At 27.6% G+C, this 23,851-nt stretch overlaps 6 protein-coding genes across 7 annotated transcripts; all 6 read right to left on the bottom strand.

Moving 5' to 3' along the window:
* Window positions 1–59: 59 nt before the first annotated feature.
* On the bottom strand, window positions 60–1,052 carry LOC128959789 (sphingolipid delta(4)-desaturase DES1-like). The gene has a single exon (XM_054305802.1). The coding sequence runs from the start codon at window positions 1,050–1,052 to the stop codon at window positions 60–62; it is 993 nt and encodes a 330-aa protein (XP_054161777.1).
* A 2,641-nt stretch (window positions 1,053–3,693) lies between these two features.
* Window positions 3,694–5,175, bottom strand: LOC128959853 (UDP-glucuronosyltransferase 3A1-like). The gene is made up of 2 exons (XM_054305872.1): window positions 4,673–5,175; window positions 3,694–4,597 (listed from the first exon to the last, which is right to left on the bottom strand). The coding sequence occupies exons 1-2, from the start codon at window positions 5,151–5,153 to the stop codon at window positions 3,774–3,776; spliced, it is 1,305 nt and encodes a 434-aa protein (XP_054161847.1). The 5' UTR covers window positions 5,154–5,175; the 3' UTR covers window positions 3,694–3,773.
* Window positions 5,176–8,092: 2,917 nt separating this feature from the next.
* On the bottom strand, window positions 8,093–9,366 carry LOC128959928 (sphingolipid delta(4)-desaturase DES1-like). Its single transcript, XM_054305964.1, has 2 exons — window positions 9,319–9,366; window positions 8,093–9,213 (listed from the first exon to the last, which is right to left on the bottom strand). Exons 1-2 carry the CDS (start codon window positions 9,352–9,354, stop codon window positions 8,212–8,214), a joined length of 1,038 nt encoding a protein of 345 aa, XP_054161939.1. The 5' UTR covers window positions 9,355–9,366; the 3' UTR covers window positions 8,093–8,211.
* An 841-nt stretch (window positions 9,367–10,207) lies between these two features.
* LOC128959924 (sphingolipid delta(4)-desaturase DES1-like) lies at window positions 10,208–11,480 on the bottom strand. Its single transcript, XM_054305959.1, has 2 exons — window positions 11,430–11,480; window positions 10,208–11,327 (listed from the first exon to the last, which is right to left on the bottom strand). The coding sequence occupies exons 1-2, from the start codon at window positions 11,463–11,465 to the stop codon at window positions 10,317–10,319; spliced, it is 1,047 nt and encodes a 348-aa protein (XP_054161934.1). The 5' UTR covers window positions 11,466–11,480; the 3' UTR covers window positions 10,208–10,316.
* A 1,172-nt stretch (window positions 11,481–12,652) lies between these two features.
* On the bottom strand, window positions 12,653–14,288 carry LOC128959790 (phosphoribosylaminoimidazole-succinocarboxamide synthase-like). Its single transcript, XM_054305803.1, has 5 exons — window positions 14,267–14,288; window positions 14,062–14,196; window positions 13,798–13,984; window positions 13,074–13,720; window positions 12,653–12,975 (listed from the first exon to the last, which is right to left on the bottom strand). Exons 1-5 carry the CDS (start codon window positions 14,268–14,270, stop codon window positions 12,653–12,655), a joined length of 1,296 nt encoding a protein of 431 aa, XP_054161778.1. The 5' UTR covers window positions 14,271–14,288.
* Window positions 14,289–15,473: 1,185 nt separating this feature from the next.
* Window positions 15,474–17,423, bottom strand: LOC128959860 (sodium-dependent glucose transporter 1A-like). 2 transcript variants are annotated; one of them, XM_054305879.1, is made up of 5 exons: window positions 17,382–17,423; window positions 17,005–17,170; window positions 16,751–16,874; window positions 16,260–16,676; window positions 15,474–16,164 (listed from the first exon to the last, which is right to left on the bottom strand). In XM_054305879.1, the coding sequence occupies exons 2-5, from the start codon at window positions 17,140–17,142 to the stop codon at window positions 15,476–15,478; spliced, it is 1,368 nt and encodes a 455-aa protein (XP_054161854.1). In that variant the 5' UTR covers window positions 17,143–17,170; window positions 17,382–17,423; the 3' UTR covers window positions 15,474–15,475. The 2 variants fall into 2 exon arrangements, with proteins under 2 accessions (XP_054161854.1, XP_054161856.1); XM_054305881.1 differs by lacking the exon at window positions 17,382–17,423 and having other exon boundaries at window positions 16,751–16,896; window positions 17,005–17,027.
* Between the last annotated feature and the right edge of the window lie 6,428 nt (window positions 17,424–23,851).

Here is a 23,851-nt window from a genome sequence, read left to right on the forward strand (position 1 = left end):
TCAATTATTATACAATAATATTGGTGTAGTTCCTCTTTATTTTTAAAGTTTTTATAATCTTAAGACTCCCTGAGCTTACGTTTGATCCGTGCATAGGGTCCCAGTTTGGGATCGACAATATATTGCCAGATTACAGTTGACAACGACGTGTGATGGCATAGGGAGTCATAAAATTCGGGTGCTATTTGACGGACTTTTGGTAATAGTGTGGCCGGTATTGATGGAAAGTCATGGTGTTCAACATGATAGCCAACATTGAATGCAATGATATTCCAGTAGCCATAATAGGAACAGGTGTCCGGTACAAGAAACTGACCGTTATTAACATAAATACCGTTTTCAATAGCATTTTCGTTATGCTTATCCATAAAATTATTATCATCATTATTATTGTCAACCATAATATAGTGTTCGGTTAGAAAATGCCCGGCCATCGGATGTAAGCCCATTGTTATGAACAAACTGCCCACCATATAGGCCACTATATGCCAGCCTAATGTCTGGCCAATTATATAGTCAAACCCAAATTGGATGACTATATTACAGACATCCATTTTGGACAGGATTTTCGGATTAACAAACTGTGGTCGCAAACCATAGAACAGTGGCTGAAGTATAATCCATAAGACTTTGGTGGCTGAGGTCGAGAATATTCGGGCCTCTAATTCTGATGGAGTGTCCGGATCTAGTCTATCGACACCCAGATATCGGTGATGATAGCTATGATAATATTTGAATGATACGGAATATGGAATACCGATCGGAAGGTTGGCCACAATACCGAACCATTTGTTAGCTAAAGGATAACAATTACCGAATACCTGGTTGTGGCTGATCTCGTGTATGGCTAATGTTAACGAATGATTGATAACGCCATTGAAACAGTAGCCAACGAGAAACAGTAGCCAAAATGAGGTGGTATTGCGCAACAAATAAAACGATACGATCTGTATGGCCACCAGTGCCAGTACTGTCCACTTGAAGTTAGTGTCGATTCGCATCAATTGTTTGATTTGCGGATATTTAGCCAAAATATTAAATATTATATACATTTTGATTTTAATTAGCATTAAATGTTTTTAAATTAATTTTATTTGTTTTAAATTAAAAATGAATTATTTATATAAGTTATTTTTTTGATAATTTTTAAAAAAATTATTTATATAATATTAATTAATTAAATATATAAATAGTTAAAATAATTTATTAATTTGTAAATAGAATACGATTAAATAAATAATTTTTTTTGTCTTTGAAAAATATTTTTATTATACAAAATTATAATGTTGATTTAAAATAGCAATAAAAATTATTATATTTACATTTTTTTAGTATAGGTAAAGTTATTTAAAGTTAAAAATAAAAGTAATGTTATAATATTTAATTAAATAATTTATCTACTTACATTTAGTAAATCAATAAACAGCAATAACAATAAATAATATCAAATTTTAAAGTTTTAAAACTTTTTTCTTAAAACATTTATTAATTAATAAATTATAGATTTATTATTTTTTTAAATAAAAAAAATAGCAACATTACAATGTTTACAAATAATTTATAATACATTAATTTATACAATGAATCGCTATTATTATTATTATATTTTTATAGACATATATCTGTTATATAAATATTAATTAATATAAACTAATTACAGATGCATTATTGGCAAACATGTAAAATATGTAAATAAAATTTCTGATTTTTGTTGTTGTTTTTTAAAATTTTTATTATTATATAATAATTACAATTTAAATGCAACTATTAATAGATTAAAATTAAATTAAAAATTAGAAAAAAACAATTTTTATTTAATTAGCTAAATAAATTATTTAATATTCTTGGTTTCATACAGTATATGTTAACTATATATAGCATATCAATAAATTTGTTTTTATTTTTGAAAAAATATTAGCGTTAAAAAAATATTAATATAATTTATAATAAATTTTACTAATAGTTTTTTTAAATAAATTTTAAGCATATTCTAATTTAAATAACTAAAATTTATTAATTTTATTTATAAATTAGTTTTAAAAACGTCAACACAAAGTTGGCCGGTGCTATCAGCACTGTTAGTTTTTGGTAAATTTTTTTATAATTTTTGTTTTATTTAAATTATTATTATATTTAATGATGATAAATATTATTATTGTTTTTTTATTTATATAGATTTTTGTTTTATGTTTATGATTGTCATCTTATTTTTAAATTATTTCTGTATTTATTTGTAGAATTAATTATTAATTAATTATTACTCATAGTATAGATTTGAAAATATTTATCACTATTTTATTTTTATAGTTTATAATTAATTATTTTACTGTACATTACCGTATATACTGTATATATTATAGCATTATTTCAATTGTTGATTTTAGATTTTATTTAAATTTACAGACAATACCTGCATTTAGTCTAAACTATTATTTAGTATAAACTAATAATAAAACTTGTTTTTTTAAACATAAGGTTATCACAAAAAATACATTGTCATTAATATATAGTAGTAAATGACAAATTATACTGTTTATGTATTAATTTTTTATAGATATTTATCAACAGTTTAATTTAAATAATGATAATATTACTGTATAATAATAATAATAATAATAATAATAATAATAATAATAATAATAATAATAATAATAATAATAATAATAATTGTTTTTAAAAAATAAATCTGTATATATTATAGCAAATATTATTTAATTTTTTTTCTATAAATATTAATTATGCTTTTAAAGTATATAAGTTTTATTAATTAAAAAATTTATTTATTATTAATATGATTTTTCATATATATATATTAATAATTAATTATTTAATTTACTCTTAAATAATTATATATATATATATATAATATTTAATAATCTAAAAAAAATTATTAGTTTGCATTTTATTTGAACATGTGTTAGATAAATGTATAAAATTTTTAAAAAATGAATAGACTAGATACAGGTATTTATTTAAAAAAAATTATTTATTTAATTTTTTTAAAAAATTATAAAATAATAATATTTTTTAGTATTAACTTATTTCTAGATTAGATTTATACTGTATGTTAATTAGCAAAATTGTAGTTAAATTGTTGACATTATTAAAAATTGAAAAAAAAATCTACAAATATATCTAATTATTGCATTGATAGTTCAACATTACATATTATTGTAAAACATAAAATATAAAACATTTCACAATTATTGATATTATTAGATTTTTAAATATTTTTTACACAATAACTTACTTACACATACAATAGCAATGATTTAAGCAACAGTAATGATATTATAATTTTTTTTATAAAATCCTATTTTTTATAATAAATTGTAATTTATTACAGATAAATATTTAATGTACAGTACTTATCATACATGTACACTACATAACTTATAAAAATTATCAAGCACAATTAATTTAGTACTATAGAACTTAAATAAACAACAAAAAAATAATTTATATCAACATTTTAATTGTAATCAAATAATGCTAACTACTACTACTGTAAATGCACAGTAAATTATAAATTGGCTAATAACTTAAGCAATAGTTATGTTTTTTATGTATTTATTTATATACTATATTTATATACAATTATATAAAAAAAATTAAGAATTTGATTTAATTATTTCTAAATTAATAATAAATTGATAAATTAATATATGTATCTATGTATGTATGTAAATATAAAGTTATATAAATATTTAAAATTAGATTATAATTATATATTTTTTTAAAAAAATGATAACAATTTTTTCCCCCTAACACTACTAGTAGTCTACGAGCCAACGGGTCGGGTCTTTAACTAATTTCATAAGCATTTCGGGTATTCTTTCTATTTGTCTTTCGGTTTGAATCCTTTTCGATGCTTTTTTCAACTTTTCCGCCAATTGATTGTCATTTAGTAAACTATCAATTGATTGCAATAATTGTTGTTCAGAGCACTCGTACGGATTGAGTCGTATACCGTAACCCTTGTCCTCGACTCTCTGTGCGTTATCGAACTGATCCCAGAACAGCGGTAAGACTATCATTGGTTTACCGAAATACATACATTCGGTGACCGAATTATTACCGCCGTGTGTTATGAATAGGTCGACGATTGGCAATACTTTTATTTGCGGGACAAACTTTTCGCCCCACATGTTGTCCGCCAACTCATACTTGTCGTGATTGATACCTTTGGATACAATAATTCTGTGCTCGGATTTGGCTAACAAACCCACCAAACGTTTCATTAGGTCGACATCAGCGCTGTTTGTCGATCCCAACGACAGGTAAATCAATTTTCCTGATCTCTGTCTTAACTGTTTGGGTAATTCAAAGACATCCTCATTGGCCTCATTAACTGTACGCTTATAGTAATCAAATTGATAGAAATTGTCGGGCATTGGCCTAACATCAGTATAGTCCAGCTCTTTGGGTGTCAAATAAAAGTTTGCGTACGGAGACGGAAACCATAGCTGATTGTCAGCCGGTGCCGGACATCCATGCGATTGAAACCAATCGCCAAACAATTTGAACACTGGATACCTGATTGCATTGACTTGTTGTCGATAGTAATCCCATAGACTTTTATCATTGATAGACAGTCCTGTTATATAAATAAATGTTAATATTGTTAGATATTAATGATTTTGTTTGTATCTATATATGCATGTATGCCTACCCAATAGCGATGGCGGCAATCGGCTGTCCTCCAGACACATATCAAGCATCAGTGGACTATCGCTGACCGCTTTGATCCATACGCAGCCCGAGTTGACAACAGACGGCAAGTTAATCAAGTTGTCCAAAATGATAGCATCGGGTCGCTGGCGGTCAATAATATCCCGATAGTAGGGTTCGTCGGCTTCGCAAATGGCCAGTATGTTGGCCATTGTCGAAAAACGTTTGAAACATATCTGTAGAGCCGATTGATTTTGCATACAATCTCGAATAAGTTCGACCCCCTGTTCGGCCGTATCCATAACCGGTGTCGACTGATCGGTTTCGTTGTCGCCAATCACTTCTACCGAGAAACCCATTTCGGTTAGTTTTTTTCGCCAACTGGCCCTTACGGCAAACACTACCCGATGGCCACTGTCTCGTAGTACTTCGCCGATACCGATACAGGCCATTATGGGACCGACAAAGTTGATGGGCGCCATCAGTACTGTTAGTTTTTGGTACATTATTATAATTAAAATAATAATAATAATTTTTTTTATGCCTATATATATATATATATTTAATTAGCTAATAAATAATTTTTAATTAATAAAATTTTCTAACTATAAAATTTACTATAGAAAATTGGCTAAATATATATGCCAAAATTGGTATAGTGACCATGATTATTTTTTAAAAAAAATAAATATTATTCATGTATTGTTTTTCTTACTAAATAATCATACACTTTTTTATATTAATTTTTTTTTAAATAAAATATAAAATATATGCTAGTTTAGTTATTTTTGTTATGTTAAATAATATTATTTTAGATTATAATTTATTTAATTAAAAATATTTATTTATTAATTTTTATTTTATTTAAATAAAACATAGTATAATTAATTTAATAGATGTGGCATATTAACAGTTGGCCAGTCTATATCTATATTACTCAGTAAAGTAGCAATAAAACGTGTGTTTTGATTACTACAAAAAACTACCTTGTCACTTTATAGATGACTAATTGTAATTTATTAACTATCAGTTTTTTTAAATTAAATTAATAAAAATAGTTTGTTTTTTTCAACAAAAAAAATTATATTATTAAATTTAAACTAAACTAAATTAATTAATTAAGTTTAAATTATTAATATTTTTTTATAAATAATTTTTCAAAAAACAAATATTTATAATTTAATATTTATTAAGTTCTTGTTATGAAAAATAAAACTTTTAAAAATAATAAATTTATTATTAATTTAAAAAAAACTAATATTGCTTAAATAAATAACTTATTTTATTAGCTAAATAATTAGTTTGCATTTATTATGAACATGTGTCAATTAAACGTTTGAAATATATTGACTCGGTTTTTTAAAAAAACATAACTTAACTTAAGTAAATATACTAATCTAATATTTATCTAATATATTAAATAATAAAAATTTTTTAGCTAAATAGTATAATTATTAATAACAATAAATTATAAGGTTTTTTTTTAAAAAAAGTTAATTAGATTTGTAACATTTAAAAAAATATACAGTAAATAAATTGTTTAATTTAATTTTTTTTTACTTTACAACTTTGAAAACTATATTTGTATATATTTATAGTTTAACAGTTAGATCTAATTGAAATAATTATTATAACTATTAATTTTATTATTATTATTTTTTAAAAAACCAATGTTAGTCTATTTTATAATTAAATTATTTTTATATAAATATAATATTTAAAAAAAAAAAGTTTAGTTATACTATTAACGTAATTTACTTGATTTTATTTATGACTGCTTAGTAATTTTACGAAATAGAAAATTCCGTCAGACATTAACATGTTTTTTAAAAAACAATTTATTTTTAAAATTTTTTTAAAAACAATTTTTAATAGACGTATTATTACTATTATTATTTTACATCAACAATTACAATATATTGCACATAGAATTTTATTGCATAATAAATATTATTTTTTAAATACAGTACTATACATAATAGCTAATTGATATATAAATACTATAATTATTGATAGATAAATATAATTGTTTAATCAATGCCCGGCACCTTATAGTATATTAGACTTAATTATTACTGATTCAAGCTAACTGGGCATTTAGGTGTATCTATTATTTTTATCAAAAAAAATAACAATTTCTTTATCTTAATTTTTTGGAAAACAATTATTAATAATATAAAAATAATAATTTTTCTAACAATTGTATTGACATTAAATAATTTTTATAAACTTTTTAACATAATATATATTTGTTTTGTTGTTGTAAATGTATAATACATGCAATATTGTGTTATACAAAATCAAAATTTAAAACCTTGTATTTTTCCAACCCTACAGTATTATGTTAGACATGTAGTATACATGTAGATACAAATATTTAGCTGTATATGTAATGTTTTTTTTAGTACATATACAGTACAATACTAAGTAATTATTTTTCTAAATTAGTGCAATAATTATTAAGAATAAAAGTCATAATTAATATTTAAAAATTTATTTAACAAATAAATGATTTTTTTATGTAATTTTTTTTTGTATAGTTATAAATCATTTCAACCTTGAATACAAAGTAATTTATTATACAATTTTTGAATACGTGTACTAAATTAAATTAAATTAAAAAAATAAGATAAATACATAGATTTTTATTTATTAACTATTTAATTATTGTATAATATTTTATTTATTTAGTTATTATACAGATATGTTATTATATTATATTGTTTAGGGTTAGGGTCCCAGTTTGGGATCAATACTTTTGACAACGACCTGTGATGGCACAGGGAGTCATAATATTCGGGTGCTATTAGACGGACTTTTGTGGTAACACTGTGGCCGGTATTGATGGAAATTCATGGTGTTCCTCCACATGATAGCCAACATTTGAATATAATCGGATTACAGATGCCGTAATCCAGGAACATGTTTCCGGATGGATAAGCTTACAGTTATTAACAGTAACTATTGTTTTCAATAAGATTTTGGCTACAAATTTCATTATTTCTATCAAACATAAAATTCACTTCAACATCAAAAATAAGTATTAATAATTATTTTCCATATTTTGCTAATATTAGAATAAATACATAAATTTACTTTTTATTTAAAAAAAATAATAAAAATATTAATAGATTTTGTGAATTATAAATATATTACTTTACATGAATACATCATTTGAAATTACAGTTACTAATAAAAATAACTAATAAAACAATTTTATACTAGAAATTCAATAATTATCTAATTACTTAAATAGTTTTAATAATTTGATTTGAAAATTAATAACAATTTAGGTAAATGTTGATATATATATATATATATATATATATATATATATATATGACCAGTTAGTAAACTCAAATATTGATAAAATTAAATTAAAATAAAACAATTAATAAAAAATTAATAATAAATATCACCCATGTACTAAAATATATTAGCATTTTTAATGTGTTTACATTGTATGTGACCTAACAAGTAGGGCTTAAGTTAGGTCGTCTAACTGACAACTAAACACACACAAACATTTACACATATTGTTTAACTCGTGTTATCCCTAAGCGCACGTTTGACCCGTGCATACGGTCCTATTTTCGGATCAACTATAAATTGCCAAATAATTTTTGAATACGAAGTATGATGGTTGAGGGAGTCATAAAATTCGGGTGCTATTTGACTGACTTTAGGTAATAGTTTGGCCGGTATTGATGGAAAGTCATGGTGTTCCACATGATAGCCAATATTGAATGCAATGGCATTCCAGTAGCCATAATAGGAACAGGTGTCCGGTACGAGAAACCGGCCGTTATTAACATAAATACCGTTTTCAATGGTATTATCGCTAAACTTTTTATTGTTGTCATCAAACATAATGAAATGTTCGCTCAGAAAATGTGCGGACATCGGATGTAAGCCCATTGCTAGCCAAGTACTGCCCACCATATAGGCCACTATATGCCAGCCTAATGTCTGGCCAATTATAGAATCAAACACCAATTGGACGACAATATTACAGATATCCATTGGCGACGGAACTTTCGGGTTAACAATAAGAGGTCGCAAACCATAGATTAGGGGCTGAAGTATAAGCCATAGGACTTTGGTAGCAGACGTCGAGAATATTCGGGCCTCGAATTCGGACGGAGTGTCCGGATCTAGTTTGTCGACACCCAGATATTGATGATGATTGGTATGATAGTGTTTGAATGACACAAAATATGGAAAACCAAGTGGAAAGTTGGCTACAATGCCGAACCATTTGTTGGCCATCGGGTAACGGTTGCCGAATGCCTGATTGTGACTGATTTCGTGTATGGCTAATATCAATGAGTGATTGATAACGCCATTGAAACAGTAGCCAACTAAAAACAGTTGCCATAATGTGGTAGTATTGCGCAACAAATAATACGATACGATCTGTATGGCCACCAGTGCCAGTACTGTCCACTTGAAGTTAGTGTCGATTCGCATCAATTGTTTGATTTGCGGATATTTAGCCAAAATTAACTGACGCCGAGTGGCGTGCGGTTCGTCTGTATAGACCTAATAGACATCAGAGTCGTCACACAAACACAAAGTGTTTAAACATATAATAGGATAACTATTTATTTTAATTAAAAATATTTTTTTTGTGTCCAAATCACTTACCCATTCATAGTCTGTGCGGGAAATACGTCCTCCCATTAATTGTATCACTCAATTGTTTGGTAGTATAATATAATTATATATATACTAATAATAATATAATATAATAAATTAATTAAATATAGTTAATTTTGATTTTTATAATTATATAATAATTCAGTATATCTTATAATAACATTTATTATTAAGTAATACTAAATTTTTATGAAAAACTTAAATATTACAAAATACTATTAATTTAGTTAATTCATTTTAAAAATAAAAAAACAACTTTACACAAAATAAAATTACTTCAATATAACTAAAACAAACAAACTAATGATTAGGTAACATATTATTACTTAATATTAGTGTAAAATATATTTAAAACATAATTTTACTGTTTATTTAAAAAATAAAATAAAAATAATAATAATAATCTACAAATTATATTCCTATACCTGAACACGTCATTTAAAATTACAGTTACTATTATAAAAAAAAATTAAAACTACTAAAACAATTAATATACTAGAAATTCAATAGTTATTTACTTATAAGAAATTATTTAAATAGGATTTGTTAGTTAATCACAATTTAGATAAATGTTGATATATTATATCAATAAATTAGTAAATTCAAATAAAATAGACAATTATTTATAAATATCAAGGATATTTTAATTAAGGATATACTAAAATATATTGCATTTTTTAATGAGTCTACAATATATAGATAGGTAGGCCTAACAGACACCCTCTCAAAACACACACACACACACACAAGTTAATTAAGTTATTATATTTTAAAATAGTTTATTGCAAATATAATAATTATAAATTTAACCGGTATATATATTTTATATTTATACAATAGATAAACGAAATAAATAAAATTATATTATACAGTATTTTACTTATTTATTTTGTACAGGTATATATCATAATATTATACCATATAAAACAAATAGTTAAAAACCAACAATTATTTGTTTCTTTAGTATTTATTATAAATAATTTTTGTTACAATGGCTTATAATGTTTATCCCTAAGCTCACGTTTGACCCGAGCATACGGTCCCATTTTCGGATCAACTATAAATTGCCAAATAATTTTTAAATACGAAGTATGATGGTTGAGGGAGTCATAAAATTCGGGTGCTATTTGACTGACTTTAGGTAATAGTGTGGCCGGTATTGATGGAAAGTCATGGTGTTCCACATGATAGCCAACATTGAATCCAATGATATTCCAGAAGCCATAATAGGAACAGGTGTCCGGTACAAGAAACCGACCGTTATTAACATAAATACCGTTTTCAATGGTATTTTTGCTATACTTTTTATTGTTATCATCAAACATAATGTAATGTTCGCTCAGGAAATGTGCGGACATCGGATGTAAACCCATTGCTAAACAACTACTGCCCACCATATAGGCCACTATATGCCAGCCTAATGTCTGGCCAATTATGCAGTTAAACGCCAATTGGACGACAATATTACAGATATCCATTGGCGACGGAACTTTCGGGTTAACAAAAAAAGGACGAAAACCATAGAATAGTGGCTGAAATATAAGCCATAAGACTTTGGTGACTGAGGTCGAGAATATTCGGGCCTCAAATTCGGACGGAGTGTCCGGATCTAGTTTGTCGACACCCAGATATTGGTGATGATAGTTATGATAATATTTAAATGATACGGAACATGGAATACCGATTGGAAGGTTGGCCACAATACCGAACCATTTGTTGGCCATCGGGTAACGATTGCCGAATACCTGGTTGTGGCTGATCTCGTGTATGGCTAATGTTAACGAATGATTGATAACGCCATTGAAACAGTAGCCAACGAGAAACAGTAGCCAAAATGAGGTGATATTGCGCAACAAATAAAACGATACGATCTGTATGGCCACCAGTGCCAGGACTTCCCATTTGAAGTTAGGGTCGACTCGCATCAAGTCTTTAATTTGCGGATATTTAGCCAAAATTAATTGACGCCGAGTGGCGTGCGGTTGGTCTGTATAGACCTAATAGACATCAGAGTCACACACAAACACAATGTTTAAACATATAATAGGATAACTATTTATTTTATTTTATATTTTATTTTTGTCATCCAAATCACTTACCCATTCATAGTCTGTGCGCGAAACACGTCCTCCCATTATTGTGGCTATTAATTGTGTAAACAATAAACTGTTAAAACATATAATTTATATTTTTTTTTAAATAATTATAATTAGAGAATATTGTTTTTTAACTTAATATTAGTTGTACTTTAAGTTTAATTTCTTTTTTAAAACAAACAATAATTGATTAGTTAATGCATTGCATTATCAATTAAATTAAGTTAAAGTTTAATGAAATGACATAAACAAAAAGTTTTTATTATTGATGTCATTTAATTAATTGATTACCTTGCATGTTTTTTTTTGAAATACACATACAATTAATTTTATATTATTATTACTACAGTATTATTACTTATACAAAACTATAATATTAATACATCATAATATACTGTAAAATAATTTTGTTAAATAATAGAGAGTATAATAAAAGTTTTAATCACTAAAAAAATTAATTTAATATTATTAATTTTCAACTTAATTTAAGATCAAGAGAAAATAATCATCAACATAATTACATGACAACAACAAATTATATGCAATTAAAAGTAAGTTTATTTTATTTTCAAAAAAAAAATAAACAAAACAAAATTATACTTGTTTTAAAAAATACACTAAAATTTTTAATTAAATATGAAAATCATAATTTATTTCATAGAAAAGTTTTTTTGTAAGTATAAAAATGATTACTGTATTATTTTATTTTACAAATAAAAATTATATTAATAAAAACTATTATTTTAATTATATATATATACAGTTAAAACTACATGAATATTGTGGGGTAGGCTATTCAACAACAAAAAATTATATTAGAAATAATAAAATTTTAAATATGTGGGAACGGCGCAAAAAATATGTACCATTTTATATAATAATTTTTAAAAATGGCTCATTTGATTTTTTGTGGTGGTCCTATATTTTAGTATATTAAATAAAATCAATTAACTCATCAAGTAAATATTACTGGTATCTTTAACTATTATATTTGGTACTATTTGTACTATACAACTATTATACTATTTATTATATTATTAATGACTGGGCATGTAAATTATTTATAATACAATTATATATATATATACAGTAGATATATATATTTAATTTGTGTAATACTAATAATTTATTTATTTAGAAAGAGAGACAGAGAGAGAGAGTAACAAAAATTAACAAAATTATAATTAAATATATTATAAATGATATATAAAATTCATAAAAATTTATTAGTTATCATCCAATGTGCTATCAAAACATTGTCTTAATTTTATTTTAGACCAAATAAACTGGTCATTGATGGCCATAATTTTGATTATCTGATTGACTAGATTTTTGTCCAACAATTTCGGATCCAGTAATGAATTATGATTAACATCATAGCAATAGTCGATGACAGGTATGGCAACACTTGTGGCTATTTTTGATGAATAGTTGTCGTTATCAATGCAACCGATTGTCACTATTAGCTGACAATAGCTTTGACTTAGTTTGTCGACTAATTGTTGCCAACAGTGGTCACCAATTTTCTGGACAGTTATGCCGCTTATATCTATACAGACACACACACACACACACACAGATTGAAAAAAATATGTATTAATAAATTGAATTTTTTCAATAAAATAAATAAATAATTATTTTTAATACTGTATTCATTATGAAGATATTTAGATAAATTTTGGGCCAAACAATGATTATCTTCACTACTTGTTGTGTGACTTTCATCGGCAGTCAAAATAATGATCGACTCTTTTGGCAAATATTTCAGACATTTCTTCGACTTCTTCTCCAAACTGAACAACTGTTGAGTCAAATCCGATACATTTTGAAACACTGTCCGCACATAATCGATAACCTGGTCGTCCACTTGGCCTTCGCTATACTCTCTGTAGATCTGTTTGTCGACCATCTGTTTCTTGTCGCCCGACGGCCACAGTCTCCAGGTTTCGTTGTCAATGATATCGGCCAACACTAGACGTGGTTTTGTATCGCCGATGCTGTTGTCCACTACACCGAACTCGACTTTCAAGTCGACCAATTGATAGTCAATCGTATGCCAGACTCGTTCAAGTATTTCGTAGACCAGTTTAGCTAATTTCAATATCCTATCGATCACATCCCTGTCCACCGACAGCCCATTGATGACAAACTGTTCGCCAACGAGTCTGTCCACTGACCACAACGGATCGTGATTTGCATCGTCTTTGATGTGTATTTCGACTAATGGCGTCAAAAAGCGGTAACCTTCGCTGACATCGGGATTCAGTTTCAGATATGTACCCATAGCTATACGTCTATTCAGTGGGAGGGGTGGGGGTTGAATGTGGGAGAGATAATTAATTACTGATTGTATGTTTTTTAGAGCTCATACCTAATGACCAGTTCTATTGGTATCATTTGACAGTGTTTGGCCACAAATCCGTTATCACAGTTCCGGTCTCTGGCGATGAAAGCTGTGTCCAAACCGACTGCATTCAGATAACCAAAAATGGCTGAACTGGTCTCGCAGGTGATACGACCTTTGCCTAACATAATACGCCGATTACGGCTATTATCACCTTTAAAAAAAATATACATCAAATTATATTAGACATACAGTATTGGTATATACACACAGAGAACAGGTAGGGATTACCGGCAGATATGTTATCCTTATTTTTTACATAAACCAGCGAATCGTTTGTACCAAATGTGCCATCATTTTTCAAATGATATACCTGTTTGGTCTTACCCTCGCTTATTAGGTCTCCAATTAATGATTGATTTATATCTAAAAAAAAATTATTTTAAAAAAATTATTATTATTAAATAAAATTTGTGTACAATTAAACAATACGTACCCATATATATATACAGTACACTAAAAATTTTAAATAATTAAAAAATATATATTTATATTAAATAATATATATATAATTATTTTTGTTGGATAACTTTATTTTATTTAATTATAAACTAAAATGTTATAATAAATTTCATTAAATTATCGCAAATATATTATTATTGAAAAAACTTGTATATTTATCTAACTTTTAAGTTTTATAATTTTACCCTTGAATCTATACAGTTATTATTACAATTATATAATATTATAATATTTGTTTTTTTTATATATATATATATATATATTAATTTGTTACAATCAATTGATCAATTTATATCAATTATTTATCACAATAAATTGGCAACTAATATTAGATAATTTTTTTTTAAAAATATTAAACTTGATTATTAATTTTCTATATTTTCATATAATAATAATAATGATAAACTTAATTATTGATTATATTGTATTTTATTAATAAACTGTATTTCAGTTTATCTAATTAGAAAAAAACAAAATCTAATTTTTTAATAAATTAATAAAAATGTATTTTTTATTATGATAAATATTGTATACTATATTTTAATATTTGAAAAATAATTTAATACAATTATTGTACTAAATGTCCTAGTTGTAGTAACATTTATAATTGTAATAAAAAAATAAATTATTTCGCATAAATGTATTTACAAAAAAAATTTTTTTTTGTAATTTTATTTTTAGAAAACTAAGTATTTAAAAAAAATATATAAAATATTTAATTAATACAATTTTTCTATTGATTTATTATTTATCTATTTTTTACTTGTTATTCATAATAAACATATTATAAAAGATATATTGTTTGTAACACTTTGGTTGTAACGTTTTGCACTAAATTATCATAGCTATACATACGTACAATATATATATATAATTGCAATGTTTTGCTACAGTATAATACTATACTTTAGTTACTACTGGACCAAAATGTACTTTATCTACTGTATATGTTTATTAGGGTTAAGCAAGGGGTAGGTAGTTGGGGGGGGGTAAGCCAAAAATAAAAAAAAACCTTGCTTAACTCTTATGTATGACTAAACTATAATTTTGTTTATATTACTGTATGTTTGATAATATACTGTACATAGTATTATCAAAATTAAAATGTAATTAATAATATTTTTTTTCTCCCATAAAAAATAGTGTAATTTATTTATATTATATAATTATATATTATATTATATTAATATTTACAATATTTATTAATTAATTGTATGGTAAATATGAATACAATTATACTGATGGCCAGATTGAACGATACAGACATCATCAATACGTGTACGTAGTGTTCAATATACAGACCGATGATTAATGGCATAAATAGATTGAGTAGGACTGAGCTAATGATAAATATTGTACAGACACTGTCGGTAACATCGATATAACGTGATATCAATGCAAAAACTGATGGATAAACAGCTGAGTAGCCGTAGGCTAAGGATAGACTGCCGGCATAGAGAAGCCATTGAGCGGATTCGTTAAGAAACAGTATGTTTAAGGCAACAAATATGATAAACAAATGATAGCTAAGCATATAGTGTGGACTAACTATGTTTGCAATGAATACACTGACGGCTAGACCAACAGTATCGGCCACAGCCATAGCTGATACAAGTTCGGCCGACTGGCTGGCCGTCAGTTTCAATGGTATGTCCTGAAAATAGGTGGCACCAAACTGTTGGGTAATCTGTTCGGATGACATATGAAATGCCAAGAATACGGCTACCAGTGCTATGAGAGCCGGCCGCAGATGTCTGATGCCGGTAACACTGGCCTTACGGTCGATGTCTCGTTGGTCATCAATTTCTTCGTAGTTGTCGTCAGTTTTTTCGTATTTACGCAAAAAATACATTATTATCAATAGTATTGGTCCTTAAAATTTTTTTAATGATAGTGTGAGTGAGTGAACAATATGAGTATTGAATGGGAACGGTAGCTACTGATTGATGCGGATGACATATACATACCAATTAGTTCAATGATAGCGCATATAACAAACGGTGATCTAATTTTGTGTAGACGATCCTCTTCTACGTCAACAACAACAAGTGTCCCGTTTGTGGTGATAATAGTAGTAGTAATAGTGTTGTTGTTGTTGTGTCCGGTAAGATACGGATCGGCAATCAGTGGCCCGAGAACTGTACCCAAACCGTACATCAGCGACGACAACTGTAGGGGTGCAGCGCTTCGGTGATTCCAGAGTTCAATGGTCCAGACGTTTTTGATGTTCAACCAGGCGCCCGATGCTACACCAAATGCATAGTTATAGTAGTATAGGTGCCATAGACGCTGGGAAAACGGTATCAACAATGTACTCAATGACATAAGCACCAGTAGTCCAGTCAGTACCAGTTGTCGATTGACATGTTTGAACAATAGGCCAACTAGTTTATTGGAGGGGGTAATTAGTTTTGTTGTTGTTATATGGGGACAGTTAGTTAGCTAGACGACAACTTACATAGTGATCCAGTTAGTATGCCAGCCGATTGTAGTACAAATATTAGTGACACCCTGTCCATTGTAGTGTCCAATGTATATTTCAAATCTACCAGTGCCGGTCCGATTGCCGAAAACGCAATGCCCTAGATAAATTAGGTGATAGCTCTATCATAAATTAGATTAAGATAATGAAAAAAAAAAATTTCCTAAATATGTAAATTAAAAAAAAATATAAATATTTTTTTCTGTTTTGTTTTCAAAAAAAAAACATACAAATGACAACTGTATGTATAGCAATATAATAGTATAGACATATTTTTCGCACGTAATATACATGTGCCGGACAACTACGGGATCGACATCATCGCTGGCCTCAAAACCAAACTTAAACCGATGTTTTTTGGTTGCCATTCAATGTTTAATCAATCAATCAAACAAACTATTTATATTAAATTTAAATAAGTCAATCAACAATAATTTAATTGTGGTTTTATCTAGATAATAATAATAATACTAATAATAATTAATAGTTAGAAAAAACAACATAAATACATTTTTAAATATATATATATATATACTATACAGTATATATAGTATTATTATTTAAATGATTTATAATTAAAAATAAATAAATAAATAAAATACTGTACTTTATTTGTAGTTATTTTATTATAAGTAGTAGTAGTAGTAGTAGTAGTAGTAGTAGTAGTAGTAGTAGTAGTAGTAGTAGTAGTAGTAGTAGTAGTAGTAGTAGTAGTAATTAGTGTAGTATTTATGACAATTGCTTTTTAATTTAGTGTTTTAATTATTGTTGGATTTATTTTTATTTTTTTATTGTTAAAAATCCTAGACTTTCACTTTAGTTATTTAATTTTTAGTAATTTATTTATTTTTTGAAGTACTTATTTTAAGGAAATATATACACAATAAAAATCAATATATTATTTTTTGCTAATAATAACTGTACATTTATTAATAAATTTATACTGATATTAGACAGTATGAAAGTAATTTTTTTGTTGTATTTTATCAAATAATAAAATTATTGATATCTCCTCATATAAGTATTATTATTATATTATTTAAGTACTTAAAAATTTCTCTTATTGTTATCAATTAATAAACTATAAATTGTACATGTACATTAAACTTATACTGTATTTAATTTAGTACTGTACATACAGTTAAATAAATAAATAAATAATTTATAAATTGTAAATAAAAAAATTATATTTAAATACAATAAATTACATTAAATATTTTGAAAAAATAAATAGTTTAATAAATAGTTTGATTAGGAATTTGATACAATATTATAATTACTGTATAATAATAATAATAAACAAGGTAAAAAATACAAGGTAATTTTTTTGTGTATATGTTGTTAACAATAGCACATGTTTGGCTAATCTTATCCGGGTAATTATAATTTAATAATTGACAATAATGTACAGGCAATGCAAATATTAAATATTTGAAAAAAATAAAATAAAATCAATAAATATGATTATTATTATTATTATATAGAGGGCCTCAAGTTTGTCAATTTGTACATAATTTTTATTTATTTTTATTTTTTGTTGTGACTTGAAATTAATTTTTGTGAGTTATTAAAAAACAAAAAATTAATAGATAGATAAAACATTTTAATAGTATATAATAATAATATAATAAAGTAAATAATAGCAGCAACAAAATAGATAGTTTGACAGTTAAATTTTAAAAAATTTTATTGATGCTAATTTAATAATAAAACCTAAATTTATTCAACAACAACAACAACAAAAAAAACTAATAAAAAATCGTTAACCATAGTCTAAGTTAATATAAATAAATAAATAAATAATTTATAAATAATTTTTGTTGTTGTTATTGATTTTAATACTACTGTATAATAGTATAATACACTAAAATTATTTAATACTTAATAACTTTATATTATCTATTAATTATTTTTTCTAAAAAAAAACATCCGGTTCGCCCTTTAAACTGTCAACTCTTATATATTATATCTATAATAATTATTATATAATTATATACCTGTGCGCGGTCACACAGGGCTTTTAACAGTGTTTTGATTAATTTATTTTTATTATTTAAAAAAATATAAAAATAAACATAATTTTGATACAAAATTTTTTTTTATAGCTTACCATGATTTCTATGAGTATTTAATTATTATTTTTTTTGTAGGTATGTTAGTCCTTAATTTATTTGACTGCTAAGGGGTGACGGTATGTTGTAATTAAGCTCATGTCATCCAATTTCCTTAAATAGAAAAAACAAATTTAAAAAAAAATTAATAACAAATATATATTTTTAATATTTTTGGCGTGGGTTAAGAGGTGGCCAAACATGTAATAAACTATAATATTTAATAATTAGGAGACTTATTATCAAATAATAACTCACAAGAAAAAAAAACAAACAAAACTATTAATCAATAATAACTAATAATTAATAAACTATTTTAATAATAATTTAACAAACAGTTAACAAAACTACTAGATCTCTAAAAATCTGTATTTATCTACTGTATTGACTGCTACAGTAAATATGATAATTGTCTGAGTAATTGTTTTCCCTATTGATAGGCGCACCGGGACCTATATATCCGATATAATAATGCCGTTATGGTACGGTTGGGTATATCTATTTATAATAGTGTTAAGGGGCGGCAGATATTCCGTCTCTAATGTTGTCCTAATTGTGTTGCAAATGCTTTCAATCTGTTGGCAAATCTGGTCATACCTTTCCCGTAATGGGTTTGGCTCCTGGTCTTCATAGTCTATCATTGTCTCTGGACTCTCGTTATACCTTTCTCGTTCATAACGTTCCCACAATTGCATACAAACTAGCCGAGCACCGTCACATTGGTTTGCAAGTGCACGTACACGGTCGACACGCTGTTGATGATTGGCATAAACATATTGGAAATCGCTTTCGGCCATTACATAGAAAATTGGACCCAAAAAAGTTACCGGTTGGCCACCGAGTCGGCCATTGTTGTCGTAGGGAACAGTGTCGGTGCCAGGTGTCAGGGTTTCCAAGTTGGGTGGTTGGCCAGCTGGCTGTAAGGTGTACGGCTGGCGACTGGCGTGTACACTGATATCCTGAGTGGGATAATTGATTTCATTATGCGGACCCACTTGTAGGGGTTGATTGAAACGAAACCATAGATGCAATCGATGATCCCGTGGACATATCAGTGGGTGACCGGGTAGGGCCGGAAAAATTGCATAGCCGTGCCAATAGATATCAGTGTCGTTGACCGTCGATATGGTAGTGCGATGATAGATACGTACGGGAAACATATGTGGATTAGCCGGATCGGATCCGGCTTGACCTGCCAGACCAGGTAGTCTGACCGGAAATACTGGATTGGGAAACGTAAGGGCCATAATACTTTCCGGCCGAAATACGGCTCGTAGATCATCGAATGCTTCGGGTGCCTGTTCCTGATAGTGCTGGGCCCGTACCAACTGTTGTTCCCATTTAAACAACAGTTGATCGTCCGGAGTCATCAAATCGACAATATCTGCGATCAGCCGTTGACACTCTTGTACGGCACGGCGTCCGTCATCGGTTGAGCTAAACTCTGTCAGATGTCGTTCCAATAGTACGGACAGTTCGTTGCACAGACCATAGTACTGGTGCCCGTGTTGTTGCTGGTACTGGGGATCAGTTGAATAGTCCAAATCGTATAGTCGTCGTCTATAGTCATGCAATTGCGACCGAAACTCAGGTACAGTCAGCTGCGGTACGACTGGTACTGCAGCGACATTGCCTTTAGTGCCGACGTCCGGTAAGTTTCGACCCCATTTGAGATTGGGTCGACCTCTTTGATGGCCAGTTCGACCTTTGATATGTGGGTTCGGATTTTTCCACCAACGATGCGATCGTTTTCGGTGAGGCATTGCTTGAATTGATGTATGAATTGATGGTTTATTTCTGTCAATGAAATAATTTACATATTTTTTTTGTTGTCAGAATTTAAAAAACTTTTAAAAATAAATTTTACGATTTTTTTTGCTTAAATAAAATTAAAATAATTTTCATAAAAAATTTTAGTTTTGTTTTTATAGAAACAACAATTAATTGTTAAAAATTTCAATTTTTTCGTTATCTATATTTCTGTTTAATTGTTTTTTAGTGAATTCTAAACATTAATAGTAATCCTAAACAATAATTTATGTATTTTCTATTGAAATTTTTCAATAAATCAAAAACTGTTAATCAAAAAAAAGTCAAAAATCAATTATATGTCAGTTAATTACAATACACACACATGGCTTATACATACCGTTTCGCTACCTTTCCGAAAGTATACAGTCATCTAATTTTCTTTAAATTGAAATAAAAAGCAAATTAAAAGAAAATTAATTGTACTGTAGTTTCTATACAGTATATACAGTATATATATTTGATGGGGATAAGGGGATGGGGGTAAACAAGTAAAAACCTATAATATTTAATAATTAGTAGACTTATTATCAAATAATAACTTACAAAAAAACTATTCAATATTTATAATTACTTATATTAATTTGCTATCAATATACGGTATATACAGTCTCTAAATACACAGACACACACACACACACACACACACACACACACACACACACACACACACACACACACACACACACACACACACACACACACACACACACTATTTATATATGAATTATTGACCGGCACCGGCAGCGATACGATCCGGTATGATAACACCATCCCCTCCCTGTTGTGTATACTTTTTAATAATATCCGATATGCTTAGGATTTCCTCTTCAATTCTTTTCTTAATCGCCCGACACTCGGCCTCAATCTTTTGCCATACCTCGTCATAATTGTAGTATAACGGAGCCAATGGTGCATCTTCGCTGCCCAACTGTTCCCGTTCGTATCGTTCCCACAATTGTTTACAAACTAGATCCGTACCGTTACATTTGTCCAGCCAGTGTCGCTCCAGTGTTCTAAAACGCCCGATAAATTGGTCACGATTGGCCAGAAACTGTTGGAATGTACTTTCGGCCATTACATAGAAACTCTGGCCAACAAACTTAACCGATTGGCCAGCTAGTAGGTAGCCATTGTTGTTGTAGGGAACCATTTCGTCAGACGGTTGTACAGTTTCAAGATTAGGCGGTTGTTGATCGGCTGCGGCGGCGGCGTACGGCTGCCGATTGGCGTATACCCAGATCTGCTGGTTGTCGTACACAACCTGACCGTGAAGTCGATAGATAGGTTTCTTTAGACGAAACCATAGATGCAATCGCTGATCCACTGGACATGTTAGACTGTGGCCGGGAGCGGCCGGAAAAGCCATATAGCCGCACCAATCGATTCGGCCATTGTTTGTCTGCTGTACGATATAGCGCTTATAGAACTTCACCCGATAGACATCTGGATTTTCGGGGTTGGCCTCGGCGTGTCCTCCTCCAAGACCGGGCAAATCGACCGAATAGTGTGCATTCGGATAACTAATGTACACCGAATGTTGCCGATCAAAGTCGGATCGGATGGCTCTACACGCCTGGAAAGCCTGTTGCCGATACTGTTTGGCCAGACCTAACTGGTAGTTCCACTGTCGTATCAGCCGATCGTTGACCGGCATCAGACCTTCAATATCGGCGATCAACTGTTGACACTCTTGTACTGCACGGCGTCCGACGTCCGTCGAGCTAAGCACAGTTAGATGTCTATCGAGTAGTACAGACAGTTCGTTGCATAGGCCATAGTACCGGTGCTGGTGTTGTTGTTGGTACTCGGGATCTGTTGAATAGTCCAAATCGTATAGTCGTCGTCTATATTCATGCAATTGTGCCCTAAACTGTACTGTCAGCTCCTGTACGTCGGCATCGGCATTGCCTTCAAGTACGTCCGGTAAGTTTTGACCCCATTTGAGATTAGGTCGACCTCTTTGATGGCCAGTACGACCTTTGATATGTGGGTTCGGGTTTTTCCACCAACGATGCGATCGTTTTCGGTGAGGCATAGCTTAGTGTATAAATTGTTTTTTAAAACTAATATTTTGATATTTTTTTATCAAAATATGTATAATTTTGTAAATGTTTTTTAAATCAAGTTTTTTTCTGTTTAATCCATTTGCTTAACAATTAAATGCTGTTTTTTTCTTCAAAATTTTAGTGATTTTTGTTTTTTTTCAAAAATTATTATAATTTAGTAAAAAATAAATTATAAAGACTACAATTAATTGTTAAAAATTATTATTATTTAATTATTTTTAGTAATCTATATTTAAAAAAAAAGTAATTAATTGTATTTTATGCTAACATTTTTTTAAAAGATTTAATATTATTAACAAAATTCTAGTTTATTTTATTTAATTTTAAGTTAAATATTAATAAATATTAATTTGTTTGATAAATTAATATACTGTTAATTATGTTAACTATATTTGATTAATTTTATTGATATATATTTATAATCTCATTGACTAAAGTCAAACAAAGTTGTAAATAAATGTTTCAACATTTTGTTATTTATCTAAAAAATATATAAATAAATATTGTTTTTAATCCTATCGTTAATTTCTCAATTAATTTCTTATTATTATAATATTTCTATTGAAGTTTCACTAAAAATAAGCAATCAATTTGATGATAATGTCAATTATAACTGTATATTATTTAAACATTAATATTTCAAGTTCAATGCTATCAAACAAAAATTTTTATTTAGTAATAATAAATATCAATAAATATTGTTATCAAAATCATTTTATTTATTAAGTAGTTTTGATTTTTATAACTTATATTATTTGATTAGCTTAATAAATGTGTGATTAAAATATTTCAAAATATTTCAATTAATTAATTAATATATAAATTAAATGGCTTTATAGTTTGAAGTTTAAGTATTATTTTTTTTAAAAATTAATAATTTAATTAATAGAAAACTTTTATAATGACTTTAATAACATAATTGATTATAAATAATATTTGATAACTTAAAAGTATAATAATTTTTTAAATAGAAATAAGTGAAATATTTTTTAGTACTTTTTTTTATTTCCTAATGTTTTTTATCAAAAATTATGATAAATTATTATTATTATTAATAATAGACTTAGGATTCATATGAAAAACTTAAA

This window comes from Oppia nitens, unplaced genomic scaffold (genome assembly GCF_028296485.1).
Source record: "Oppia nitens isolate AA-2021 unplaced genomic scaffold, nextdenovo-longstitch-racon4-pilon3 scaffold4_pilon_pilon_pilon, whole genome shotgun sequence".
NCBI lineage: Eukaryota > Metazoa > Arthropoda > Arachnida > Sarcoptiformes > Oppiidae > Oppia > Oppia nitens.

What these genes read in the sequence shown, in the direction of transcription:
- LOC128959790 (XM_054305803.1), bottom strand. An exon ending in TAAGGATAACATATCTGCCG is followed by an intron (nt 13,985 to 14,061) that starts GTAATCCCTACC and finishes TTTTTTTTAAAG; the next exon opens with GTGATAATAGCCGTAATCGG. An exon ending in CCAATAGAACTGGTCATTAG is followed by an intron (nt 13,721 to 13,797) that starts GTATGAGCTCTA and finishes CCCACTGAATAG; the next exon opens with ACGTATAGCTATGGGTACAT.
- LOC128959928 (XM_054305964.1), bottom strand. Translation starts at nt 9,354, where the DNA reads ATGGGAGGACGTATTTCCCGCACAGACTATGAATGG. An exon ending in CCCGCACAGACTATGAATGG is followed by an intron (nt 9,214 to 9,318) that starts GTAAGTGATTTG and finishes GATGTCTATTAG; the next exon opens with GTCTATACAGACGAACCGCA.
- LOC128959853 (XM_054305872.1), bottom strand. Translation starts at nt 5,153, where the DNA reads ATGGCGCCCATCAACTTTGTCGGTCCCATAATGGCCTGTATCGGTATC. An exon ending in ATTGCCGCCATCGCTATTGG is followed by an intron (nt 4,598 to 4,672) that starts GTAGGCATACAT and finishes TTTATATAACAG; the next exon opens with GACTGTCTATCAATGATAAA.
- LOC128959789 (XM_054305802.1), bottom strand. Translation starts at nt 1,052, where the DNA reads ATGTATATAATATTTAATATTTTGGCTAAATATCCGCAAATCAAACAA.
- LOC128959860 (XM_054305879.1), bottom strand. Translation starts at nt 17,142, where the DNA reads ATGGCAACCAAAAAACATCGGTTTAAGTTTGGTTTTGAGGCCAGCGAT. An exon ending in CATACTAACTGGATCACTAT is followed by an intron (nt 16,677 to 16,750) that starts GTAAGTTGTCGT and finishes CCAATAAACTAG; the next exon opens with TTGGCCTATTGTTCAAACAT. An exon ending in CGCTATCATTGAACTAATTG is followed by an intron (nt 16,165 to 16,259) that starts GTATGTATATGT and finishes AAAAATTTTAAG; the next exon opens with GACCAATACTATTGATAATA.
- LOC128959924 (XM_054305959.1), bottom strand. Translation starts at nt 11,465, where the DNA reads ATGGGAGGACGTGTTTCGCGCACAGACTATGAATGG. An exon ending in CGCGCACAGACTATGAATGG is followed by an intron (nt 11,328 to 11,429) that starts GTAAGTGATTTG and finishes GATGTCTATTAG; the next exon opens with GTCTATACAGACCAACCGCA.